This window comes from Pleurodeles waltl, chromosome 3_1 (genome assembly GCF_031143425.1).
Source record: "Pleurodeles waltl isolate 20211129_DDA chromosome 3_1, aPleWal1.hap1.20221129, whole genome shotgun sequence".
Classification (NCBI taxonomy): domain Eukaryota; kingdom Metazoa; phylum Chordata; class Amphibia; order Caudata; family Salamandridae; genus Pleurodeles; species Pleurodeles waltl.
The window spans coordinates 898,771,900-898,794,751 of NC_090440.1; the positions used below are offsets into that span (position 1 = coordinate 898,771,900).

Sequence of the window (22,852 nt, forward strand, 5' to 3'; positions counted from 1 at the left end):
AGAAATACTTACTCTACTTACCTGCAGTGCCCAAAAGAATCATCTGCGCACCCTAATACCTAGTGCTGCCAAATTTCAGCAAAATCCAACTGGTCGTGTTCACCCTATACGCAATACAAAAGTTTATGTAAAATGCATTGGATTTTAAACTTGTTTTGTGACACCCCCCTCCCTGTCCCCATCCCCCTTTTGCATCCCTTTAACCAAAAGCTGCAAAACTTAAAGTACTCTAACAATGGAACGGGGGCAGCATGTTTGCAAAGTTTCTCAGACATTTGTCAAATGTGTACAAAATTATTAGGGACAAAAATCCAAACAATGCCTATCTCTGGTCACCCTACATAGAAATGAAATAAATAAATAAATATATACATATATATATGTGTTCGGTGGCATGTGTAGCTGCAGATACACATGCTGTGCATTATCCTGCCGTCTAGTGTTGGGCTCGGAGTGTTACAGGTTGTTTTTCTTCAAAGAAGTCTTTTTGAGTCACGAGACCGCGGGACTCCTCCCTTTCGGCTCCATTGCGCATGGGCTTCGACTCCATCTTGGATTGTTTTCTTTCCGCCATCGGGTTCGGACGTGTTCCTCTTCGCTCTGTATTTCGAATCGGGAAAGTTAGCTAAATATCGAAAATTTGACGGTATTGTTTGCGTTCGGTACCGGTTTAGTGTTAGCCTATCGACATCGATAGTAGAAGCGCTCCGGCGGCCCTTCGGGGCTTCTGCACTTCAGCGGGGCCTAGTCGGCCCGACTGCATCCATCGACAAAACTAATGGACCGGACCCCCTTCCGCTTCTGTCCGAAGTGCCACTCGAAGTATCCTTATACAGACCAACACTTGGTCTGTAATCTGTGTTTATCACCAGAAGACAGGGAGGATACTTGTGAGGCCTGTCGGGCGTTTCGATCGAAAAAGACCCTATGCGATCGAAGAGCGAGAAGACAACAAATGGCATCGACAACGAGGGAACAACTCGCCGTCGAAGAGGAGGAAAGAATTTCCATCCAGGGCACGCACTCAGACGAATCCGAAAGTGAGCGACCCACGATGATACAGAAAACAGTGATTAAAACTGCCCCGTCCAAGACTCTCACACAAAAATCGTTAAGGCCAAGGGGATGCCACCGCCTGCAGGCCATGGCTTAACCCATCGAAAAGAAGGTGACCAAACATCAGCACCGAAAAAGGCCAAAGATTTGCCGAAGACATCCGACTCCGGTCAAGTTTCAGGCACCGAACGTTCTCGGCACCGAGAGTTCGACTCACCCAAGGTGAGAAAAGCAAGGACTTTCCAGCCAAATGCATGAACACAGATTTGAGCAGGAAATAAGTATGGGGGAACCAGACCATACGCAAAGGAGGTTGCATATCCAGAAAGAGACTGGAAAAATACAAACTCTTCCTCCATTTAAAACCAAACGAAAGCTGTCATTTCATGAGTCAGAAATTCAGCCAAAGATGAAAGTGGCCAGAGATAAAACCCCACCACCAAGGTTTTCGCCACAACCTTCACCACTACATTCACCACAGCTGTCCCCGGTAACAACACCTCCAATGCAGTCACCTACACATACAGGGATGACACAGGATGATCCGGATGCATGGAACTTATATGATGCTCCAGTATCAGACACCAGCCCAGATTGTTACCCAACAAGGCCGTCACCTCCTGAGGACAGTACTGCATATATGCAGGTACTGTCAAGGGCAGCTACATTCCACAATGTAGCAATGCATTCAGAGCCAATAGAGGATGATTTCCTGTTCAATACCTTGGCATCCACCCACACTTCCTACCAGAGTCTGCCAATGCTACCGGGCATGCTCAAGCACGCAAAACAGGTATTCCAAGAGCCAGTTAAAGGAAGGGCTATCACGTCTAGGGTGGAGAAAAAATACAAGCCTCCCCCAACGGACCCTGTGTTTATAACACAGCAACTTACACCAGACTCGGTGGTTGTAGGAGCAGCAAGAAAGAGGGCAAACTCTCAATTGTCAGGAGACGCTCCACTGCCTGACAAAGAGAGTAGGAAGTTTGATGCAGCGGGCAAACGAGTGGCAGCACAGGCAGCCAATCAATGCTGGATCGCAAACTCACAAGCCCTGCTGGCTCGCTACGACAGGGCACACTGGGACGAGATGCAACACATTATACAGCACTTGCCCAAAGAACACCAGAAACGTGCCCAACAGGTTGTGGAAGAAGGACAAGCAATATCCAACAACCAAATAAGGTCCGCATTGGATTCGGCAGATACAGCTGCACAAACAGTCAACACTGCGGTAACCATTCGCAGGCATGCATGGTTACGAAGCTCAGGATTCAAGCCAGAAATCCAACAAGCTGTGTTAAACATGCCTTTTAAACCAGAACAATTGTTTGGGCCGGAGGAGGACACAGCAATTGAAAAATTAAAGAAGGACACGGCCAAAGCCATTGGCGCGCTCTACTCCCCACAAAGCAGAGGCACATTTAGAAAGCCACAATTTAGAGGGGGATTTCGTATGCAAACGCCAGAGCCTTCCACCTCGCAAACCAGACCCACCTATCAGGGACAATACCAGAGAGGAGGGTTTCGAGGCTCATATAGGGGTGGACAATTCCCAAGAGCAAGGGGAAAATTCCAAACACCTAAGACAAGTCAAACCAAACAGTGACTTCAATGTCACAAAACCCCAACACTTAACACCAGTTGTGGGGGAGACTTACTGCATACTACCAAAACTGGACACACATAACTACGGACGCATGGGTCCTAGGCATTATCCAACATGGTTATTGCATAAAATTCATAAATTTCCCGCCAGATGTGCCCCCAAGGGCACACAATATGTCCAAACAACACTTAGACCTGTTACAACTAGAGGTCCAAGCATTGTTACAAAAACAAGCAATAGAGTTAGTACCCAACCATCAGAAAGGAACAGGTGTCTACTCACTATATTTCCTAATTCCAAAGAAAGACAAAACGTTAAGACCTCAGAACGCTGAATCTCTTCATCAAGTCGGATCACTTCCACATGGTAACACTTCAAGACGTGGTTCCCTTACTAAATAAAAGAGGACTACATGTCAACATTAGATCTCAAGGATGCATACTTTCACATACCCATACATCCTTCCCACAGAAAATACTTAAGGTTTGTAATACACGGCGTGCACTATCAATTCAAAGTTTTACCGTTCGGGATAACAGCACCAAGGGTATTCACAAAATGCCTTGCAGTAGTAGCCGCTCACATAAGGAGACAGCACATGCACGTATTGCCATACTTAGACGACTGGTTAATAAAAACCAGCACTCAACAACAGTGTCTTCTTCACACGTAATACATTATAGAAACTCTACACAAACTAGGATTTTCTATAAATTACCAAAAATCACATCTGCAGCCATCCCAAATACAACAATACTTGGGAGCAACACTCAACACACAAAAAGCGATTGCCACTTCAAGTCCACAAAGGGTACAAGCGTTCCAAAATATAACATTAAACATACAGCCAAACCAACACTACCAAGTAAGGTTTGTAATGAAACTTCTAGGCATGATGTCTTCATGCATAGCCATTGTCCCAAATGCGAGATTAGACATGCGGCCCTTACAACAGTGCCTAGCAAAACAATGGACACAAGCACAGGGTCAACTCCAAGATCTAGTGTTGGTAGACTGCCAGATACACTTCTCGCTTCAATTGTTGAACCCTATAAATTTAAACCAAGGGCGGCCATTCCAGGACCCAGTGCCTTAAGACGTGATCACCACAGATGCTTCCATGATGGGGTGGGGAGCACACCTCAACCAGCACAGCATACAGGGACAATGGGACAATCAACAAAAACAACTGCACATAAATCATTTAGAACTGTTTGCAGTGTTTCTAGCATTAAAAGCATTTCAACCACTGATAGCCCACAGACACATTATTGTCAAAACCGACAACATGACGACAATGTATTACCTCAACAAACAAGGAGGGACACACTCGTCACAACTGTGTGAATTGCCCAATGCCAAATTTTTTGTGCTAAGAGACAATCACATTCGCCTAATAGCACAATACATCCCAGGCATTCAGAACCAGTTGGCCGACAATCTCAGTCAAAATCACCAACAAACACACGAATGGGAAATTAATCCCCAGATCCTACAACATTACTTTCTACGCTAGGAAACACCACAAATAGACCTATTCGCAACAAAAGAAAATGCAAAATGCCAAAACTTCGCGTCCAGGTACCCACACCCTCAGTCCTAGGGCAATGCGTTATGGATCAGTTGGTCAGGGATATTTGCTTACGCTTTTCCCCCTCTCCCACTCATTCCTTATCTGGTAAACAAACTAAGTCAAAACAAACTCAAACTAATACTTATAGCACCAACCTGGGCTCTCCAACCGTGGTACACAACACTGCTAGACTTATCAGTAGTACCTCACATCAAATTACCAAACAGGCCAGATCTGTTAACGCAACACAAACAACAGATCAGACACCCGAATCCAGCATCGCTCAATCTAGCAATCTGGCTCCTGAAGTCTTAGAATTTGGACATTTAGACCTTACACAAGAATGTATGGAGGTCATTAAACAAGCTAGAAAACCCACTACAATATATTGTTACGCAAACAAATGGAAATATTTGTTTACTACTGCCACACTAATCAAATTCAACCAGTACATGCTTCCGCAAAGGACATTGTAGGCTACTTATTACACTTACAAAAGTCTAAGTTAGCATTCTCTTCAATTAAAATACATCTCGCAGCAATATCTGCCTATCTGCAGATTACACATTCAACATCGCTTTTTAGAATCCCAGTCATCAAAGCATTTATGGAGGGACTAAAAAGAATCATACACCCAAGAACACCACCAGTACCTTCGTGGAACCTTAATATTGTATTAACACGACTCATGGGACCACCATTCGAACCCATGCACTCTTGTGAGATGCAATACTTAACTTGGAAAGTGGCCTTTCTAAAAGCTATCACATCACTTAGAAGAGTGAGTGAGATACAAGCATTTACTATACAAGAACCCTTTATACAAATACATAAACATAAAGTGGTTCTCCGTACAAATCCCAAATTCTTACCAAAAGTCATATCGCTGTTCTACCTAAACCAAACAGTGGAACTCCCACTCTTCTTTCCACAACCAGACTCAGTAGCCGAAAGAGCCTTACATACATTAGACATAAAAAGAGCACTAATGTATCACATTGACAGGACAAAACAATTTCGTAAAACAAAACAGTTGTTTGTAGCCTTCCAAAAACCTCATTCAGGTAATCCTATATCCAAACAAGGCATTGCCAGATGGATAGTTAAATGTATTCAAACATGCTATATCAAAGCAAAAAGAGATCTACCTATTACACTAAAAGCGCATTCCACTAGGAAAACAGGCGCCACAATGGCTTTTCTGGGGAATATACCTATGACTGAAATTTGTAAGGCAGCCACCTGGTCTGCGCCTCATACATTCACAAAGCATTACTGTGTAGATGTGTTAACAACACAACAGGCCACAGTAGGACAAGCTGTATTAAGAACATTATTTCAAACCACTTCAACTCCTACAGGCTAAGCCACCGCTTTTTAGGGGAGGTTACTGCTTATTAGTCTATGCACTGCATGTGTATCTGCAGCTACACATGCCACCAAACGGAAAATGTCACTTACCCAGTGTAGGAAGTTGGCTCTGTATGTGCTATTTCAAAGTAAGGAATAGCATGCACAGAGTCCAAGTTCCCCTTTGAGGTAAAATAGTGGTAAAAAGAGATAATACTAATGCTCTATTTTGTGGTAGTGTGGTCGAGCAGTAGGCTTATCCAAGGAGTAGTGTTAAGCATTTGTTGTACATACACATAGAGAATAAATGAGGTACACACACTCAGAGACAAATCCAGCCAATAGGTTTTGTTATAGAAAAATATATTTTCTTAGTTTATTTTAAGAACCACAGGTTCAAATTTAACATGTAATATCTTGTTGGAAAGGTATTGCAGGTAAGTACATTAGGAACTTTGAATTATTTCAATTGCATGTATACTTTTCAAGTTATTCACAAATAGCTATTTCAAAAGTGGACACAGTGCAATTTTCACAGTTCCTGGGGGAGGTAAGTTTTTGTTAGTTTTGCCAGGTAAGTAAGACACTTACAGGGTTCAGTTCTTGGTCCAAGGTAGCCCACCGTTGGGGGTTCAGAGCAACCCCAAAGTTACCACACCAGCAGCTCAGGGCCGGTCAGGTGCAGAGTTCAAAGTGGTGCCCAAAACGCATAGGCTTCAATGGAGAGAAGGGGGTGCCCCGGTTCCGGTCTGCTTGCAGGTAAGTACCTGCGTCTTCGGAGGGCAGACCAGGGGGGTTTTGTAGGGCACCGGGGGGGACACAAGCCCACACAGAAATTTCACCCTCAGCGGCGCGGGGGCGGCTGGGTGCAGTGTTAGAACAAGCGTCGGGTTCGCAATGGAAGTCAATGAGAGATCAAGGGATCTCTTCAGCGCTGCAGGCAGTCAAGGGGGGGCTTCCTCGGGGAAACCTCCACTTGGGCAAGGGAGAGGGACTCCTGGGGGTCACTTCTGCAGTGAAAGTCCGGTCCTTCAGGTCCTGGGGGCTGCGGGTGCAGGGTCTTTTCCAGGCGTCGGGACTTAGGTTTCAGAGAGTCGCGGTCAGGGGAAGCCTCGGGATTCCCTCTGCAGGCGGCGCTGTGGGGGCTCAGGGGGGACAGGTTTTGGTACTCACAGTCGTAGAGTAGTCCGGGGGTCCTCCCTGAGGTGTTGGTTCTCCACCAGCCGAGTCGGGGTCGCCGGGTGCAGTGTTGCAAGTCTCACGCTTCTTGCGGGGAGTTGCAGAGTTCTTTAAAGCTGCTTCTTGAAACAAAGTTGCAGTCTTTTTGGAGCAGGTCCGCTGTCCTCGGGAGTTTCTTGTCGTCGAAGCAGGGCAGTCCTCAGAGGATTCAGAGGTCGCTGGTCCCTTTGGAAGGCGTCGCTGGAGCAGAGTTCTTTGGAAGGCAGGAGACAGGCCGGTGAGTTTCTGGAGCCAAGGCAGTTGTTGTCTTCTGGTCTTCCTCTGCAGGGGTTTTCAGCTAGGCAGTCCTTCTTCTTGTTGTTGCAGGAATCTAAAATCTTAGGTTCAGGGAAGCCCTTAAATACTAAATTTAAGGGCGTGTTTAGGTCTGGGGGGTTAGTAGCCAATGGCTACTAGCCCTGAGGGTGAGTACACCCTCTTTGTGCCTCCTCCCAAGGGGAGGGGGTCACATCCCTAATCCTATTGGGGGAAATCCTCCATCTGCAAGATGGAGGATTTCTAAAAGTTAGTCACCTCAGCTCAGGACACCTTAGGGGCTGTCCTGACTGGCCAGTGACTCCTCCTTGTTATTCTCATTATTTTCTCTGGCCTTGCCGCCAAAAGTGGGGGCCGGGGCCGGAGGGGGCGGGCAACTCCACTAGCTGGAGTGTCCTGCGGTGCTGTGACAAAGGGGTGAGCCTTTGAGGCTCACCGCCAGGTGTTATAGCTCCTGCCTGGGGGAGGTGTTAGCATCTCCACCCAGTGCAGGCTTTGTTACTGGTCTCAGAGTGACAAAGGCACTCTCCCCATGGGGCCAGCAACATGTCTCTAGTGTGGCAGGCTGCTGGAACTAGTCAGCCTACACAGACAGTCGGTTAAGTTTCAGGGGGCACCTCTAAGGTGCCCTCTGGGGTGTATTTTGCAATAAAATGTACACTGGCATCAGTGTGCATTTATTGTGCTGAGAAGTTTGATACCAAACTTCCCAGTTTTCAGTGTAGCCATTATGGTGCTGTGGAGTTCGTGTTTGACAAACTCCCAGACCATATACTCTTATGGCTACCCTGCACTTACAATGTCTAAGGTTTTGTTTAGACACTGTAGGGGTACCATGCTCATGCACTGGTACCCTCACCTATAGTATAGTGCACCCTGCCTTAGGGCTGTAAGGCCTGCTAGAGGGGTGACTGACCTATACTTGCATAGGCAGTGAGAGGCTGGTATGGCACCCGGAGGGGAGTGCCATGTCGACTTACTCGGTTTGTTCTCACTAGCACACACAAGCTGGTAAGCAGTGTGTCTGTGCTGAGTGAGAGGTCTCCAGGGTGGCATAAGACATGCTGCAGCCCTTAGAGACCTTCCTTGGCATCAGGGCCCTTGGTACTAGAAGTACCAGTTACAAGGGACTTATCTGGATGCCAGGGTCTGCCAATTGTGGATACAAAAGTACAGGTTAGGGAAAGAACACTGGTGCTGGGGCCTGGTTAGCAGGCCTCAGCACACTTTCAATTGTAAACATAGCATCAGCAAAGGCAAAAAGTCAGGGGGCAACCATGCCAAGGAGGCATTTCCTTACACAACCCCCCCCCCCCCAAACGAAAGAGGATGAGACTAACCTTTCCCAAGAGAGTCTTCATTTTCTAAGTGGAAGAACCTGGAAAGGCCATCTGCATTGGCATGGGCAGTCCCAGGTCTGTGTTCCACTATAAAGTCCATTCCCTGTAGGGAGATGGACCACCTCAACAGTTTTGGATTTTCACCTTTCATTTGCATCAGCCATTTGAGAGGTCTATGGTCAGTTTGAACTAAGAAGTGAGTCCCAAAGAGGTATGGTCTCAGCTTCTTCAGGGACCAAACCACAGCAAAGGCCTCCCTCTCAGTGGCACTCCAACGCTGCTCCCTGGGGAGTAACCTCCTGCTAATGAAAGCAACAGGCTGGTCAAGGCCATCATCATTTGTTTGGGACAAAACTGCCCCTATCCCATGTTCAGAGGCATCTGTCTGCACAATGAACTGCTTAGAATAATCTGGAGCTTTTGGAACTGGTGCTGAGCACATTGCTTGTTTCAGGGTGTCAAAGGCCTGTTGGCATTCTACAGTCCAGTTCACTTTCTTGGGCATTTTCTTGGAGGTGAGTTCAGTGAGGGCTGTCACAATGGATCCATATCCCTTCACAAACCTCCGGTAATACCCAGTCAAGCCAAGGAATGCCCTGACTTGAGTCTGGGTTTTTGGAGCTACCCAGTCCAGAATAGTCTGGATCTTGGGTTGGAGTGGCTGAACTTGGCCTCCACCTACAAGGTGGCCCAAGTAAACCACAGTTCCCTGCCCTATCTGGCATTTGGATGCCTTGATAGAGAGGCCTGCAGATTGCAGAGCCTTCAAAACCTTCTTCAGGTGGACCAGGTGATCCTGCCAGGTGGAGCTAAAGACAGCAATATCATCAAGATAAGCTGTGCTAAAGGACTCCAAACCAGCAAGGACTTGATTCACCAACCTTTGGAAGGTGGCAGTGGCATTCTTTAAACCAAAGGGCATAACAGTAAACTGATAATGCCCATCAGGTGTGGAGAATGCTGTTTTCTCTTTTGCTCCAGGTGCCATTTTTATTTGCCAGTACCCTGCTGTCAAGTCAAAGGTACTTAAGAATTTGGCAGCACCTAATTTGTCTATGAGCTCATCAGCTCTAGGAATTGGATGGGCGTCTGTCTTGGTGACAGAGTTGAGCCCTCTGTAGTCCACACAAAACCTCATCTCTTTCTTTCCATCCTTGGTGTGAGGTTTGGGGACTAAGACCACTGGGCTAGCCCAGGGGCTGTCAGAGCGCTCAATTACTCCCAATTCCAGCATCTTGTGGACTTCCACCTTGATGCTTTCCTTAACATGGTCAGACTGTCTAAAAATTTTGTTTTTGACAGGCATGCTGTCTCCTGTGTCCACATCATGGGTACACAGGTGTGTCTGACCAGGGGTTAGGGAGAAGAGTTCAGGAAACTGTTGTAGGACTCTCCTACAATCAGCTTGCTGTTGGCCAGAGAGGGTGTCTGAGTAGATCACTCCATCTACTGAGCCATCTTTTGGGTCTGATGACAGAAGATCAGGGAGAGGTTCACTCTCTGCCTCCTGATCCTCATCTGTTACCATCAACAGATTGACATCAGCCCTGTCATGGAAGAGCTTAAGGCGGTTCACATGGATCACCCTCTTGGGGCTCCTGCTTGTGCCCAGGTCCACCAGGTAGGTGACCTGACTCTTCCTTTCTAGTACTGGGTAAGGGCCACTCCATTTGTCCTGGAGTGCCCTGGGAGCCACAGGCTCCAGAACCCAGACTTTCTGCCCTGGTTGGAACTCAACCAGTGCAGCCTTTTGGTCATACCAAAACTTCTGGAGCTGTTGGCTGGCCTCAAGGTTTTTGCTTGCCTTTTCCATGTACTCTGCCATTCTAGAGCGAAGGCCAAGTACATAGTCCACTATGTCCTGTTTAGGCTCATGAAGAGGTCTCTCCCAGCCTTCTTTAACAAGAGCAAGTGGTCCCCTTACAGGGTGACCAAACAGAAGTTCAAAGGGTGAGAATCCTACTCCCTTCTGTGGCACCTCTCTGTAAGCGAAAAGCAGACATGGCAAGAGGACATCCCATCTCCTTTTGAGCTTTTCTGGGAGCCCCATGATCATGCCTTTTAATGTCTTGTTGAATCTCTCAACTAAGCCATTAGTTTGTGGATGGTATGGTGTAGTGAATTTGTAAGTCACCCCACACTCATTCCACATGTGTTTTAGGTATGCTGACATGAAGTTGGTACCTCTGTCCGACACCACCTCCTTAGGGAAACCCACTCTGGTAAAGATACCAATGAGGGCCTTGGCTACTGCAGGGGCAGTAGTCGACCTAAGGGGAATAGCTTCAGGATACCTAGTAGCATGATCCACTACTACTAGGATATACATATTTCCTGAGGCTGTGGGAGGTTCTAGTGGACCAACTATGTCCACACCCACTCTTTCAAAGGGGACCCCCACCACTGGAAGTGGAATGAGGGGGGCCTTTGGATGCCCACCTGTCTTACCACTGGCTTGACAGGTGGGGCAGGAGAGGCAAAACTCCTTAACCTTGTGGGACATATTGGGCCAGTAGAAGTGGTTGACTAACCTCTCCCACGTCTTGGTTTGTCCCAAATGCCCAGCAAGGGGAATATCATGGGCTAAGGTCAGAATACACTCTCTGAACGACTGAGGCACTACCACTCTCCTAGTGGCACCAGGTTTGGGGTCTCTGGCCTCAGTGTACAGGAGTCCATCTTCCCAATAGACCCTATGTGTTCCATTTTTCTTGCCCTTGGACTCTTCAGCAGCTTGCTGCCTAAGGCCTTCAAGAGAGGGACAGGTTTCTTGTCCCTTACACAGCTCCTCCCTTGAGGGTCCCCCTGGGCCTAAGAGCTCAACCTGATAAGGTTCAAGCTCCAAAGGCTCAGTTCCCTCAGAGGGCAGAACTTCTTCCTGAGAAGAGAGGTTCTCTTTTTCTGACTGTGTTGCAGTTGGTTTCCCAACTGACTTTCCTTTTCTCTTGGTAGGCTGGGCCTTTCTTCCAGACTCCAGCTCTACTTTTTCACCCTGTGCCTTGCATTGTGCTCTTGTTTTTACACACACCAGTTCAGGGATACCCAGCATGGCTGCATGGGTTTTTAGTTCTACCTCAGCCCATGCTGAGGACTCCAGGTCATTTCCAAGCAGACAGTCTACTGGGATGTTTGAGGAGACCACCACCTGTTTCAGGCCTTTGACCCCTCCCCATTCTAAAGTTACCATTGCCATGGGATGTGTTTTAGTCTGATTGTCAGCGTTGGTGACTGTATAGGTTTTTCCAGTCAGGTATTTGCCAGGGGAAACCAGTTTCTCTGTCACCATGGTGACACTGGCACCTGTATCCCTCAGGCCCTCTACACTTGTCCCATTAATAAAGAGTTGCTGCCTGTATTTTTGCATGTTAGGCGGCCAGGCAGCTAGTGTGGCTAAATCCACCCCACCCTCGGAGACTAGAGTAGCTTCAGTGTGGACCCTGATTTGCTCTGGGCACACTGTTGATCCCACTTGGAGACTAGCCATTCCAGTGTTACCTGGATTGGAGTTTGGAGTGGAACCTTTCTTGGGACAGGCCTTGTCTCCAGTTTGGTGTCCAGGCTGATTACAGCTACGACACCAGGCCTTTTTGGGATCAAAGTTTTTACCCTTGTACCCAGGATTGGTTTGTGAAGAGGCTCTGGGCCCACCCTCCTGTGCAGGTTTTTGGGGGCCTGTAGAAGACTCTTTACTATTTTTATTTTTGGCTGTCTCACCACCTTTCCCCTGGGGAGGTTTTGTGACCCCTTTCTTTTGGTCACCCCCTGTGGAAGTTTTGGACACCCTAGTCTTGACCCAATGGTCCGCCTTCTTTCCCAATTCTTGGGGAGAAATGGGTCCTAGGTCTACCAGATGCTGATGCAGTTTATCATTGAAACAATTACTTAACAGGTGTTCTTTCACAAATAAATTGTACAGCCCATCATAATTACTTACACCACTGCCTTGAATCCAACCATCTAGTGTTTTTACTGAGTAGTCTACAAAGTCAACCCAGGTCTGGCTCGAGGATTTTTGAGCCCCCCTGAATCTAATCCTATACTCCTCAGTGGAGAATCCAAAGCCCTCAATCAGGGTACCCTTCATGAGGTCATAAGATTCTGCATCTTTTCCAGAGAGTGTGAGTAGTCTATCCCTACACTTTCCTGTGAACATTTCCCAAAGGAGAGCACCCCAGTGAGATCTGTTCACTTTTCTGGTTACACAAGCCCTCTCAAAAGCTGTGAACCATTTGGTGATGTCATCACCATCTTCATATTTAGTTACAGTCCCTTTAGGGATTTTCAACATGTCAGGAGAATCTCTGACCCTATTTATGTTGCTGCCACCATTGATGGGTCCTAGGCCCATCTCTTGTCTTTCCCTCTCTATGGCTAGGATCTGTCTTTCCAAAGCCAATCTTTTGGCCATCCTGGCTAACTGGATGTCCTCTTCACTGGAGTTATCCTCAGTGATTTCAGAGTTGTTGGTCCCTCCTGTGAGGGAACCAGCATCTCTGACTATTATTTGTGGAGTCAGGGCTTGAGAAGCCCTGCTCTCCCTAAGTAGGACTGGAGGGGGGGAATTTCCCTCCAAGTCACTATCTTCATCCTCTGAGTTGCCATCCTCAGAGGGGTTGGCCTTTTCAAACTCTGCCAAAAGCTCCTGGAGCTGTACTTTGGTAGGTTTGGGGCCCATTGCTATTTTCTTTAGTTTACAGAGTGACCTTAGCTCTCTCATCTGTAGATGGAGGTAAGGTGTGGTGTCGAGTTCCACCACAGTCACATCTGTGCTAGACATTTTGCTTCTAAAAGTTGGAATACTTTTTAAGAATCTAAAACTGGTTCTAGAATCTAATTCAAACTTTTACAAACTTTTAAACTCTAAAAGAAATGCTAAACAGGATCTAACACAAGGCCCTAGCAGGTCTTTTAAGAATTTAGAAAACTTTTCAAATTGCAAAAATCGATTTCTAATGACCATTTTGGAATTTGTCGTGTGATCAGGTATTGGCTGAGTAGTCCAGCAAATGCAAAGTCTTGTATCCCACCGCTGATCCACCAATGTAGGAAGTTGGCTCTGTATGTGCTATTTCAAAGTAAGGAATAGCATGCACAGAGTCCAAGGGTTCCCCTTAGAGGTAAAATAGTGGTAAAAAGAGATAATACTAATGCTCTATTTTGTGGTAGTGTGGTCGAGCAGTAGGCTTATCAAAGGAGTAGTGTTAAGCATTTGTTGTACATACACATAGAGAATAAATGAGGTACACACACTCAGAGACAAATCCAGCCAATAGGTTTTGTTATAGAAAAATATCATTTCTTAGTTTATTTTAAGAACCACAGGTTCAAATTTAACATGTAATATCTTGTTGGAAAGGTATTGCAGGTAAGTACATTAGGAACTTTGAATTATTTCAATTGCATGTATACTTTTCAAGTTATTCACAAATAGCTATTTCAAAAGTGGACACTTAGTGCAATTTTCACAGTTCCTGGGGGAGGTAAGTTTTTGTTAGTTTTGCCAGGTAAGTAAGACACTTACAGGGTTCAGTTCTTGGTCCAAGGTAGCCCACCGTTGGGGGTTCAGAGCAACCCCAAAGTTACCACACCAGCAGCTCAGGGCCGGTCAGGTGCAGAGTTCAAAGTGGTGCCCAAAACGCATAGGCTTCAATGGAGAGAAGGGGGTGCCCCGGTTCCGGTCTGCTTGCAGGTAAGTACCCGCGTCTTCGGAGGGCAGACCAGGGGGGTTTTGTAGGGCACCGGGGGGGACACAAGCCCACACAGAAATTTCACCCTCAGCGGCGCGGGGGCGGCTGGGTGCAGTGTTAGAACAAGCGTCGGGTTCGCAATGGAAGTCAATGAGAGATCAAGGGATCTCTTCAGCGCTGCAGGCAGTCAAGGGGGGGCTTCCTCGGGGAAACCTCCACTTGGGCAAGGGAGAGGGACTCCTGGGGGTCACTTCTGCAGTGAAAGTCCGGTCCTGGGGGCTGCGGGTGCAGGGTCTTTTCCAGGCGTCGGGACTTAGGTTTCAGAGAGTCGCGGTCAGGGGAAGCCTCGGGATTCCCTCTGCAGGCGGCGCTGTGGGGGCTCAGGGGGGACAGGTTTTGGTACTCAGTCGTAGAGTAGTCCGGGGGTCCTCCCTGAGGTGTTGGTTCTCCACCAGCCGAGTCGGGGTCGCCGAGTGCAGTGTTGCAAGTCTCACGCTTCTTGCGGGGAGTTGCAGAGTTCTTTAAAGCTGCTTCTTGAAACAAAGTCGCAGTCTTTTTGGAGCAGGTCCGCTGTCCTCGGGAGTTTCTTGTCGTCGTCGAAGCAGGGCAGTCCTCAGAGGATTCAGAGGTCGCTGGTCCCTTTGGAAGGCGTCGCTGGAGCAGAGTTCTTTGGAAGGCAGGAGACAGGCCGGTGAGTTTCTGGAGCCAAGGCAGTTGTTGTCTTCTGGTCTTCCTCTGCAGGGGTTTTCAGCTAGGCAGTCCTTCTTCTTGTTGTTGCAGGAATCTAAAATCTTAGGTTCAGGGAAGCCCTTAAATACTAAATTTAAGGGCGTGTTTAGGTCTGGGGGGTTAGTAGCCAATGGCTACTAGCCCTGAGGGTGAGTACACCCTCTTTGTGCCTCCTCCCAAGGGGAGGGGGTCACATCCCTAATCCTATTGGGGGAATCCTCCATCTGCAAGATGGAGGATTTCTAAAAGTTAGTCACCTCAGCTCAGGACACCTTAGGGGCTGTCCTGACTGGCCAGTGACTCCTCCTTGTTATTCTCATTATTTTCTCCGGCCTTGCCGCCAAAAGTGGGGGCCGGGGCCGGAGGGGGCGGGCAACTCCACTAGCTGGAGTGTCCTGCGGTGCTGTGACAAAGGGGTGAGCCTTTGAGGCTCACCGCCAGGTGTTACAGCTCCTGCCTGGGGGAGGTGTTAGCATCTCCACCCAGTGCAGGCTTTGTTACTGGTCTCAGAGTGACAAAGGCACTCTCCCCATGGGGCCAGCAACATGTCTCTAGTGTGGCAGGCTGCTGGAACTAGTCAGCCTACACAGACAGTCGGTTAAGTTTCAGGGGGCACCTCTAAGGTGCCCTCTGGGGTGTATTTTGCAATAAAATGTACACTGGCATCAGTGTGCATTTATTGTGCTGAGAAGTTTGATACCAAACTTCCCAGTTTTCAGTGTAGCCATTATGGTGCTGTGGAGTTCGTGTTTGACAAACTCCCAGACCATATACTCTTATGGCTACCCTGCACTTACAATGTCTAAGGTTTTGTTTAGACACTGTAGGGGTACCATGCTCATGCACTGGTACCCTCACCTATGGTATAGTGCACCCTGCCTTAGGGCTGTAAGGCCTGCTAGAGGGGTGACTGACCTATACTTGCATAGGCAGTGAGAGGCTGGTATGGCACCCTGAGGGGAGTGCCATGTCGACTTACTCGGTTTGTTCTCACTAGCACACACAAGCTGGTAAGCAGTGTGTCTGTGCTGAGTGAGAGGTCTCCAGGGTGGCATAAGACATGCTGCAGCCCTTAGAGACCTTCCTTGGCATCAGGGCCCTTGGTACTAGAAGTACCAGTTACAAGGGACTTATCTGGATGCCAGGGTCTGCCAATTGTGGATACAAAAGTACAGGTTAGGGAAAGAACACTGGTGCTGGGGCCTGGTTAGCAGGCCTCAGCACACTTTCAATTGTAAACATAGCATCAGCAAAGGCAAAACGTCAGGGGGCAACCATGCTAAGGAGGCATTTCCTTACACCCAGTGTACATCTGTTCGTGGCATGAGACGCTGCAGATTCACATGCGCCCTCCCACCTCCCCAGGATCCTGTAGCCGTTGTTAGTTGAATAAGAATTGTAAATTTGTAAATAAATATTATTTTAATACACATTATGCACATACACACCTACTCCATTGCATGGGCACATCTAGTATACTCTCAACTCCTACCTCACCCTCAGCGGGGAAAACAATCTAAGATGGAGTTGACGCCCATGCGCAATGGAGCCGAAAGGGAGGAGTCCCTCGGTCTCGTGACTCGAAAAGACTTCTTCGAAGAAAAACAACTTGTAACACTCCGAGCCCAACACTAGATGGCAGGATAATACACAGCATGTGAATCTGCAGCGTCTCATGCCACAAACAGATGTACACTGGGTAAGTGACATTTTCCATATATATATATATATATATATATATATATATATATATATATATATATATACACACACACACATACACGTTGGTGGTGTTTGGGTTACTCGTTTCTGTTGTGAGAAAATACATCAAACAGGATTCCAGAAAGGGGCCATTTGGAGAAAGATATATAAAAAGTTCGATGCCATGTGGAGGTGCAGATACACATGCTGTGCATATCTCGCCATCTAGTGTTGAGCTCGGAGTTTAAATTTTTTTTTTTTTTTAAGAAGTCTTTTTGCGAGTCACAGGATCCAGTGACTCCTCCTCTCGGTGATAGTGCGCATGGGCATCAACTCCTTTGTTAGATTGTTCTTCCTTAGCTTGTAGTGGTTTGTGCCATATTGAAGTGTGTTTGCTTATGTGTGTTTGACCTATGGTGTGTGATGGTGTCATGTTCAATTTTGTCTGTAAGCATGTACCAGGGAAGAGATACATCAGTCTGTGAACCATGTATGTGAATGTGCTGCACTGTGATTCTTAGGCCATATGTGCTAGTGTACCTCTTCTGTGTCTGTGTAAGCTTGTGCTTGACTGGCTCATTGTAGGCACTGGTTCCACTTCCCCCTCTGTCTCAGAAGAGGCCTGCAGGCATGCAGCGGAGAAGCAGGATTTGAGAAATTATGTCCTTTCACATGTGGATAGAGATTTCTCTCTAACGCGATGCCCACTCAAGGGAAATAATCTAAATTACTTTTTTTGGGAGAAACAGAAGTTTCACCCAGAGAGCATAGACCACCCATCTGCAGGTGGCCAAATCACGCACATTGGATTTGTCTATGGATAAGGGTATAAGGGGGTTATTTAGCATGCTCCAAAGACAAACATACATTGTCTGTTCTTTCTTTTCTGTTTTTTTAATTATGGAATAGGCCGTACCTAGAAGGAGAGCTGTCTAAATAGGTTACATCTCTTCTGATGGAGGGTGGAGGAGGTTCATTAAATCCCAAAGTGGCGACACATGCTCTGCCTAGACATCTATGCTGCTTAGGTATATAAGCATCTAATTATATTAGGACTGACAAAGCTTACTCTAATGCCACACAAGACTAGTGAATAAAGTATGTAGCTGGCGGACATCTTAGAATGGGGCCTCCCTCTCTTAACGAAAACTTCCACAAGGCCATCTTGAAATACATCCCCTTTTAAATTTTAAACGAGTACCCGTAAACCGGTACCGTCAAACTTGCCACAAAAAGAAATGTAGATTTTATTCGTTCTTCATATACGTATTTCGTAACCCACCAAACATTGCAGATTTGCTTGTTTTTATAATTTCTAGTTGTTTATTGTAGGAAGTTGGCTCTGTATGCACTATTTCAAAGTAAGGAATAGTATGCACAGAGTCCAAGGGTTCCCCTTAGAGGTAAGATAGTGGCAAAAAGAGATAATACTAATGCTCTATTTTGTGGTAGTGTGGTCGAGCAGTAGGCTTATCAAAGGAGTAGTGTTAAGCATTTGTTGTACATACACAAGCAATAAATGAGGAACACACACTCCGAGACAATTCCAGGCCAATAGGTTTTTGTATAGAAAAATATCTTTTCTTAGTTTATTTTAAGAACCACAGGTTCAAATTTTACATGTAATACTTCAAATGAAAGGTATTGCAGGTAGGTACTTTAGGAACTTTGAATAATCAAAATAGCATATATACTTTTCACATAAATCGCATATAGCTATTTTAAAACTAGACACAGTGCAATTTTCAACATTTCCTGGGGGGAGTAAGAGTTTGTTAGTTTTTGCAGGTAAGTAAACCACCTACGGGGTTCAAGTTTGGGTCCAAGGTAGCCCACCGTTGGGTGTTCAGAGCAACCCCAAAGTTACCACACCAGCAGCTCAGGGCCGGTCAGGTGCAGAGGTCAAAGTGGTGCCCAAAACGCATAGGCTTCAATGGAGAAGGGGGTGCCCCGGTTCCAGTCTGCCAGCAGGTAAGTACCCGCGTCTTCAGAGGGCAGACCAGGGGGGTTTTGTAGGGCACCGGGGGGGACACAAGTCCACACAGAAAGTACACCCTCAGCGGCACGGGGGTGGCCGGGTGCAGTGTGCAAACAAGCGTCGGGTTTGTAATACAAAGCAATGGGAGACCAAGGGGTCTCTACAGCGATGCAGGCAAGGGGGGGGGCACCTCGGGGTAGCCATCACCTGGGCAAGGGAGAGGGCCTCCTGGGGGTCACTCCTGCACTGGAGTTCCGATCTTTCAGGTCCTGGGGGCTGCGGGTGCAGAGTCTTTACCAGGCGTCGGGATCTGGGAAGCAGGCAGTCGCGGTCAGGGGGAGCCTCGGGATTCCCTCTGCAGGCGTCACTGTGGGGGCTCAGGGGGGGCAACTCTGGCTACTCACGGTCTCGCAGTCGCTGGGGAGTCCTCCCTGAAGTGATTGTTCTCCACAAGTCGAGCCGGGGGCGTCGTGTGCAGAGTAGCAAGTCTCACGCTTCCGGCGGGAAACACAAGTTGTTTTAAAGTTGCTCCTTTGTAACAAAGTTGCAGTCTTGGGTGAACAGAGCCGCTGTCCTCGGGAGTTCTTGGTCCTTCTAGAGCAAGGCAGTCCTCTGAGGATTCAGAGGTCGCTGGTCCCTGGGGAAAGCGTCGCTGGAGCAGTGTCTTTAGAAGCGGGGAGACAGGCTGGTAGAGCTGGGGCCAAAGCAGTTGGTGTCTCCGTCTTCTCTGCAGGGTTTTTCAGCTTAGCAGTCCTCTTCTTCTTAGGTTGCAGGAATCTATCTTGCTTGGTTCTGGGAGCCCCTAAATACTCGATTTAGGGGTGTGTTTAGGTCTGGGAGGGCAGTAGCCAATGGCTACTGTCCTTGAGGGTGGCTACACCCTCTTTGTACCTCCTCCCTGAGGGGAGGGGGGCACATCCCTATTCCTATTGGGGGAATCCTCCAAAATCAAGATGGAGGATTTCTAAAAGTCAGTCACCCCAGCTCAGGACACCTTAGGGGCTGTCCTGACTGGCCAGTGACTCCTCCTTGTTTTTCTCATTATCTCTCCTGGACTTGCCGCCAAAAGTGGGGGCTGGGTCCAGGGGGTGGGCATCTCCACTAGCTGGAGTGCCCTGGGGCATTGTAACACAAAGCTTGAGCCTTTGAAGCTCACTGCTAGGTGTTACAGTTCCTGCAGGGGGGAGGTGTGAAGCACCTCCACCCAGAGCAGGCTTTGTTTCTGTCCTCAGAGAGCACAAAGGCTCTCACCCCATGGGGTCAGAAACTCATCTCTTAGCAGCAGGCTGGCACAGACCAGTCAGTCCTGCACTGAACAATTGGGTAAAATACAGGGGGTATCTCTAAAATGCCCTCTGTGTGCATTTTTTTTAATAAATCCAACACTGGCATCAGTGTGGGTTTATTATTCTGAGAAGTTTGGTACCAAACTTCCCAGTATTCAGTGTAGCCCCATTATGGAGCTGTGGAGTTCGTTTTTGACAGACTCCCAGACCATATACTCTTATGGCTACCCTGCACTTACAATGCCTAAGCTTTTGCTTAGACACTGTTGGGGCATAGTGTTCACGCACCTATGCCCTCACCTGTGGTATAGTGCACCCTGCCTTAGGGCTGTAAGGCCTGCTAGAGGGGTGACTTACCTATGCCACAGGCAGTGTGAGGTTGGCATGGCACCCTGAGGGGAGTGCCATGTCTACCTAGTCATTTTCTCCCCACCAGCACACAAGCTGGCAAGCAGTGTGTCTGTGCTGAGTGAGGGGTCCCTAGGGTGGCATAAGACATGCTGCAGCCCTTAGAGACCTTCTCTGCATCAGGGCCCTTGGTACCATGGGTACCAGTTACAAGGGACTTACCTGGGTGCCAGGGTTGTGCCAATTGTGGAGACAATGGTACATTTTAGGTGAAGGAACAGTGGTGCTGGGGCCTGGTTAGCAGGGTCCCAGCACACTTCTCAGTCAAGTCAGCATCAGTATCAGGCAAAAAGGGGGGGGAGGTAACTGCAACAGGGAGCCATTTCTTTACATTTATTTTATCTTGGAATTTGAAAGTCATGGCCAAAAAATTACTTGTTTGCAGCACATGGGTGGTTTGCTCCCCATTTAACTTTTATATCGGTTTTACTTACCTTCTCAAACCCTGCATGGCGGCGTGGAATGGACATGTGTTGTATTGATGTACATCACAGCGGTGGCTCCATTCACAGTAGAGAAAGCCCCACCAGGGGGAGGTGGAGGTGTCTCAGTAGGGCAGATGATAATCCACAGCCTTGGCAGGCCATTTGCAAGATCCATATCACCTTTTTGTCATATCTTGTTTATACTAACATTCTCACACTTGCCTCTGCTGCAGGGAGTTCATCACCTCTACCTCAGTTCTTTGGTGACTATCATGTATCTTGCCTCTTATTCTGTTGCTCAGTGGTGTTTGCAAATCAAAATTACATTATATTTTATTGGTTGAAGTTTAGATTCATAACAAGTATGTCAACCGCTATCTTCTGTTTTGCATACTCTGTGTATGTGTGATGCTGACAAAACATGTCTGCGTTGTTTGTGAAAGAGCTAAAACTTTCTGCTTTGTGTACAATGGCAGATTAAAAATATATTACTTTAGGCGTAATATCTTTTTTTTATTCCCAGAACCTGGAAGTGGAACTGAAAGCGATAATTCGCCAGACTTTCAAAACCAAGAAAATGAACCAAGCCATGAAGAAACAGAAGATGTGGAAGCCTCGGTGCAAGGGGTAAAACCTCAGAAAGCAGCCGCCTCTGCTTCTTCAGGAAGCCATCACAGCAGCCACAAGAAACGGAAAAATAAAAACCGACACAGGTATGTGTTGAGTATTGTTTCTATTTAGCGACCTATTTGTATTCCACGCTGTAGAGTGTAAAAAAGTGTCTTTACATCTGTGAAAGTGCACAATTCCTTGCCCTTCCATAATCAACCTATCACATAATTCAGTCATTAATTGGTGTAGCTCTTCAAATAGGGTAAATAATACACATAAAAATGAGAGGGCAACAATACACATAAAAAATAAGATTTTTTAAATATTTAATTTACATATATTTTCTTACAGATCACTTATCCTCTACAATAACTGTAGCACAGCATTACTTTATTCAGGTCACAAATTAGTGTGGTGGATCATTTCAGTGCTGTTAACCATGCCTGTTTAAGCAATCATAAGTATCTTCTAGGGACTCAAAATTTGGACAGAAAGACTACCCAGTGCCATAGAAACCTAGATAGTTGACGTTGAGGGGTCAGAAAGATGTTTCATCCACATTGAAACATTTGACATCCAAGCACGATATCAAGCAGTACTCTGAACCTATTAGCTTCCAACCTTGACCTTTGAGTACTTGAAGGCGTATTCTCCAACCAGAGATGTCTACCCTGCTGTCGGATTCATTTCCAATGCTTCTCTCACCAACTTCACCTAGGGCCCATATTACCACTCCATCCATCACTGTTCTTCAGAAATTGGTTAATCCTTCTTCTCCAAGGCCTCCTCATGAGCACCAGCGCTTTCAAGCTGCCTGTTAGTTCCTCCTCCGCCAGTGACCGCTTTCAAGGCGTCTGTCACTGTCGAGGAGATCACATTCTTATCAGAGGCAAAGGTCACATTGCTTATCATCAAGAAGATGTTCTCGTAGAAGATCTCATACTCCTAGGTGTTTCCGTTCTTCCAGACTCCACACAGTTTCATCTTTTACTTCATCATACTCTATTAGGAGATATAAATGGTCTGTGACAGACTCTTCTCGGCTAGAATATCTCCAGTTGGTGACAATAACCTCTTTCATGAAATCATAGTCAGAGGATCAGCTAAGCAGAATATTTCTGTGCCAACACCACTGGCAGAGGATTTCGATATTTTTTTTAATACTGCACTAGAGAGCTGTATTGTGCCCCAGTTTGCCTTTTGACCCAGGGCATCTGGAACCTGCTATGAACCTTTTCCTAGTTCCTACATCATCAAAAGCTGCCCCAGCTCCACTTTTAAAAGAGTGCCGACAACTTACAGTTTCCACAGACAAGGATATAAAATGACGGTACTGAGTAGGACTCAAAGAATGTGTCACTTCTGCTTCTTCATTGAAGGCACCCAGTTCAGTTGCCTTACTAGGGAAGAATGAGAAATCTACCTGGGACTCGCCAGAGATGTGTGGGTGACCTTCCCAAACATATCTATGAGGGAATGATGGTCTCTAATCAAATCATTAGTGTTGCAGAAGATTCATCCAATTTAGTGTCCGATTATGCTAAGCTTAGGTGCAGGATCCAACCAGGAACAATACATTTTCTTCCTCTCACCACCCCTGCCAG

General features: G+C 47.0%; 1 protein-coding gene across 2 annotated transcripts in view; it reads left to right on the forward strand.

Annotated features, from left to right (window-relative positions):
- Positions 1-22,852, forward strand: part of MEAF6 (MYST/Esa1 associated factor 6) — a 115,941-nt gene that overhangs the window by 29,847 nt on the left and 63,242 nt on the right. For both annotated transcript variants that reach the window (XM_069223876.1, XM_069223877.1), the window contains exon 5: positions 21,160-21,349. In XM_069223876.1, the coding sequence (XP_069079977.1) occupies positions 21,160-21,349 (190 nt within the window). The remainder of the gene's footprint in view (positions 1-21,159; positions 21,350-22,852) is intronic.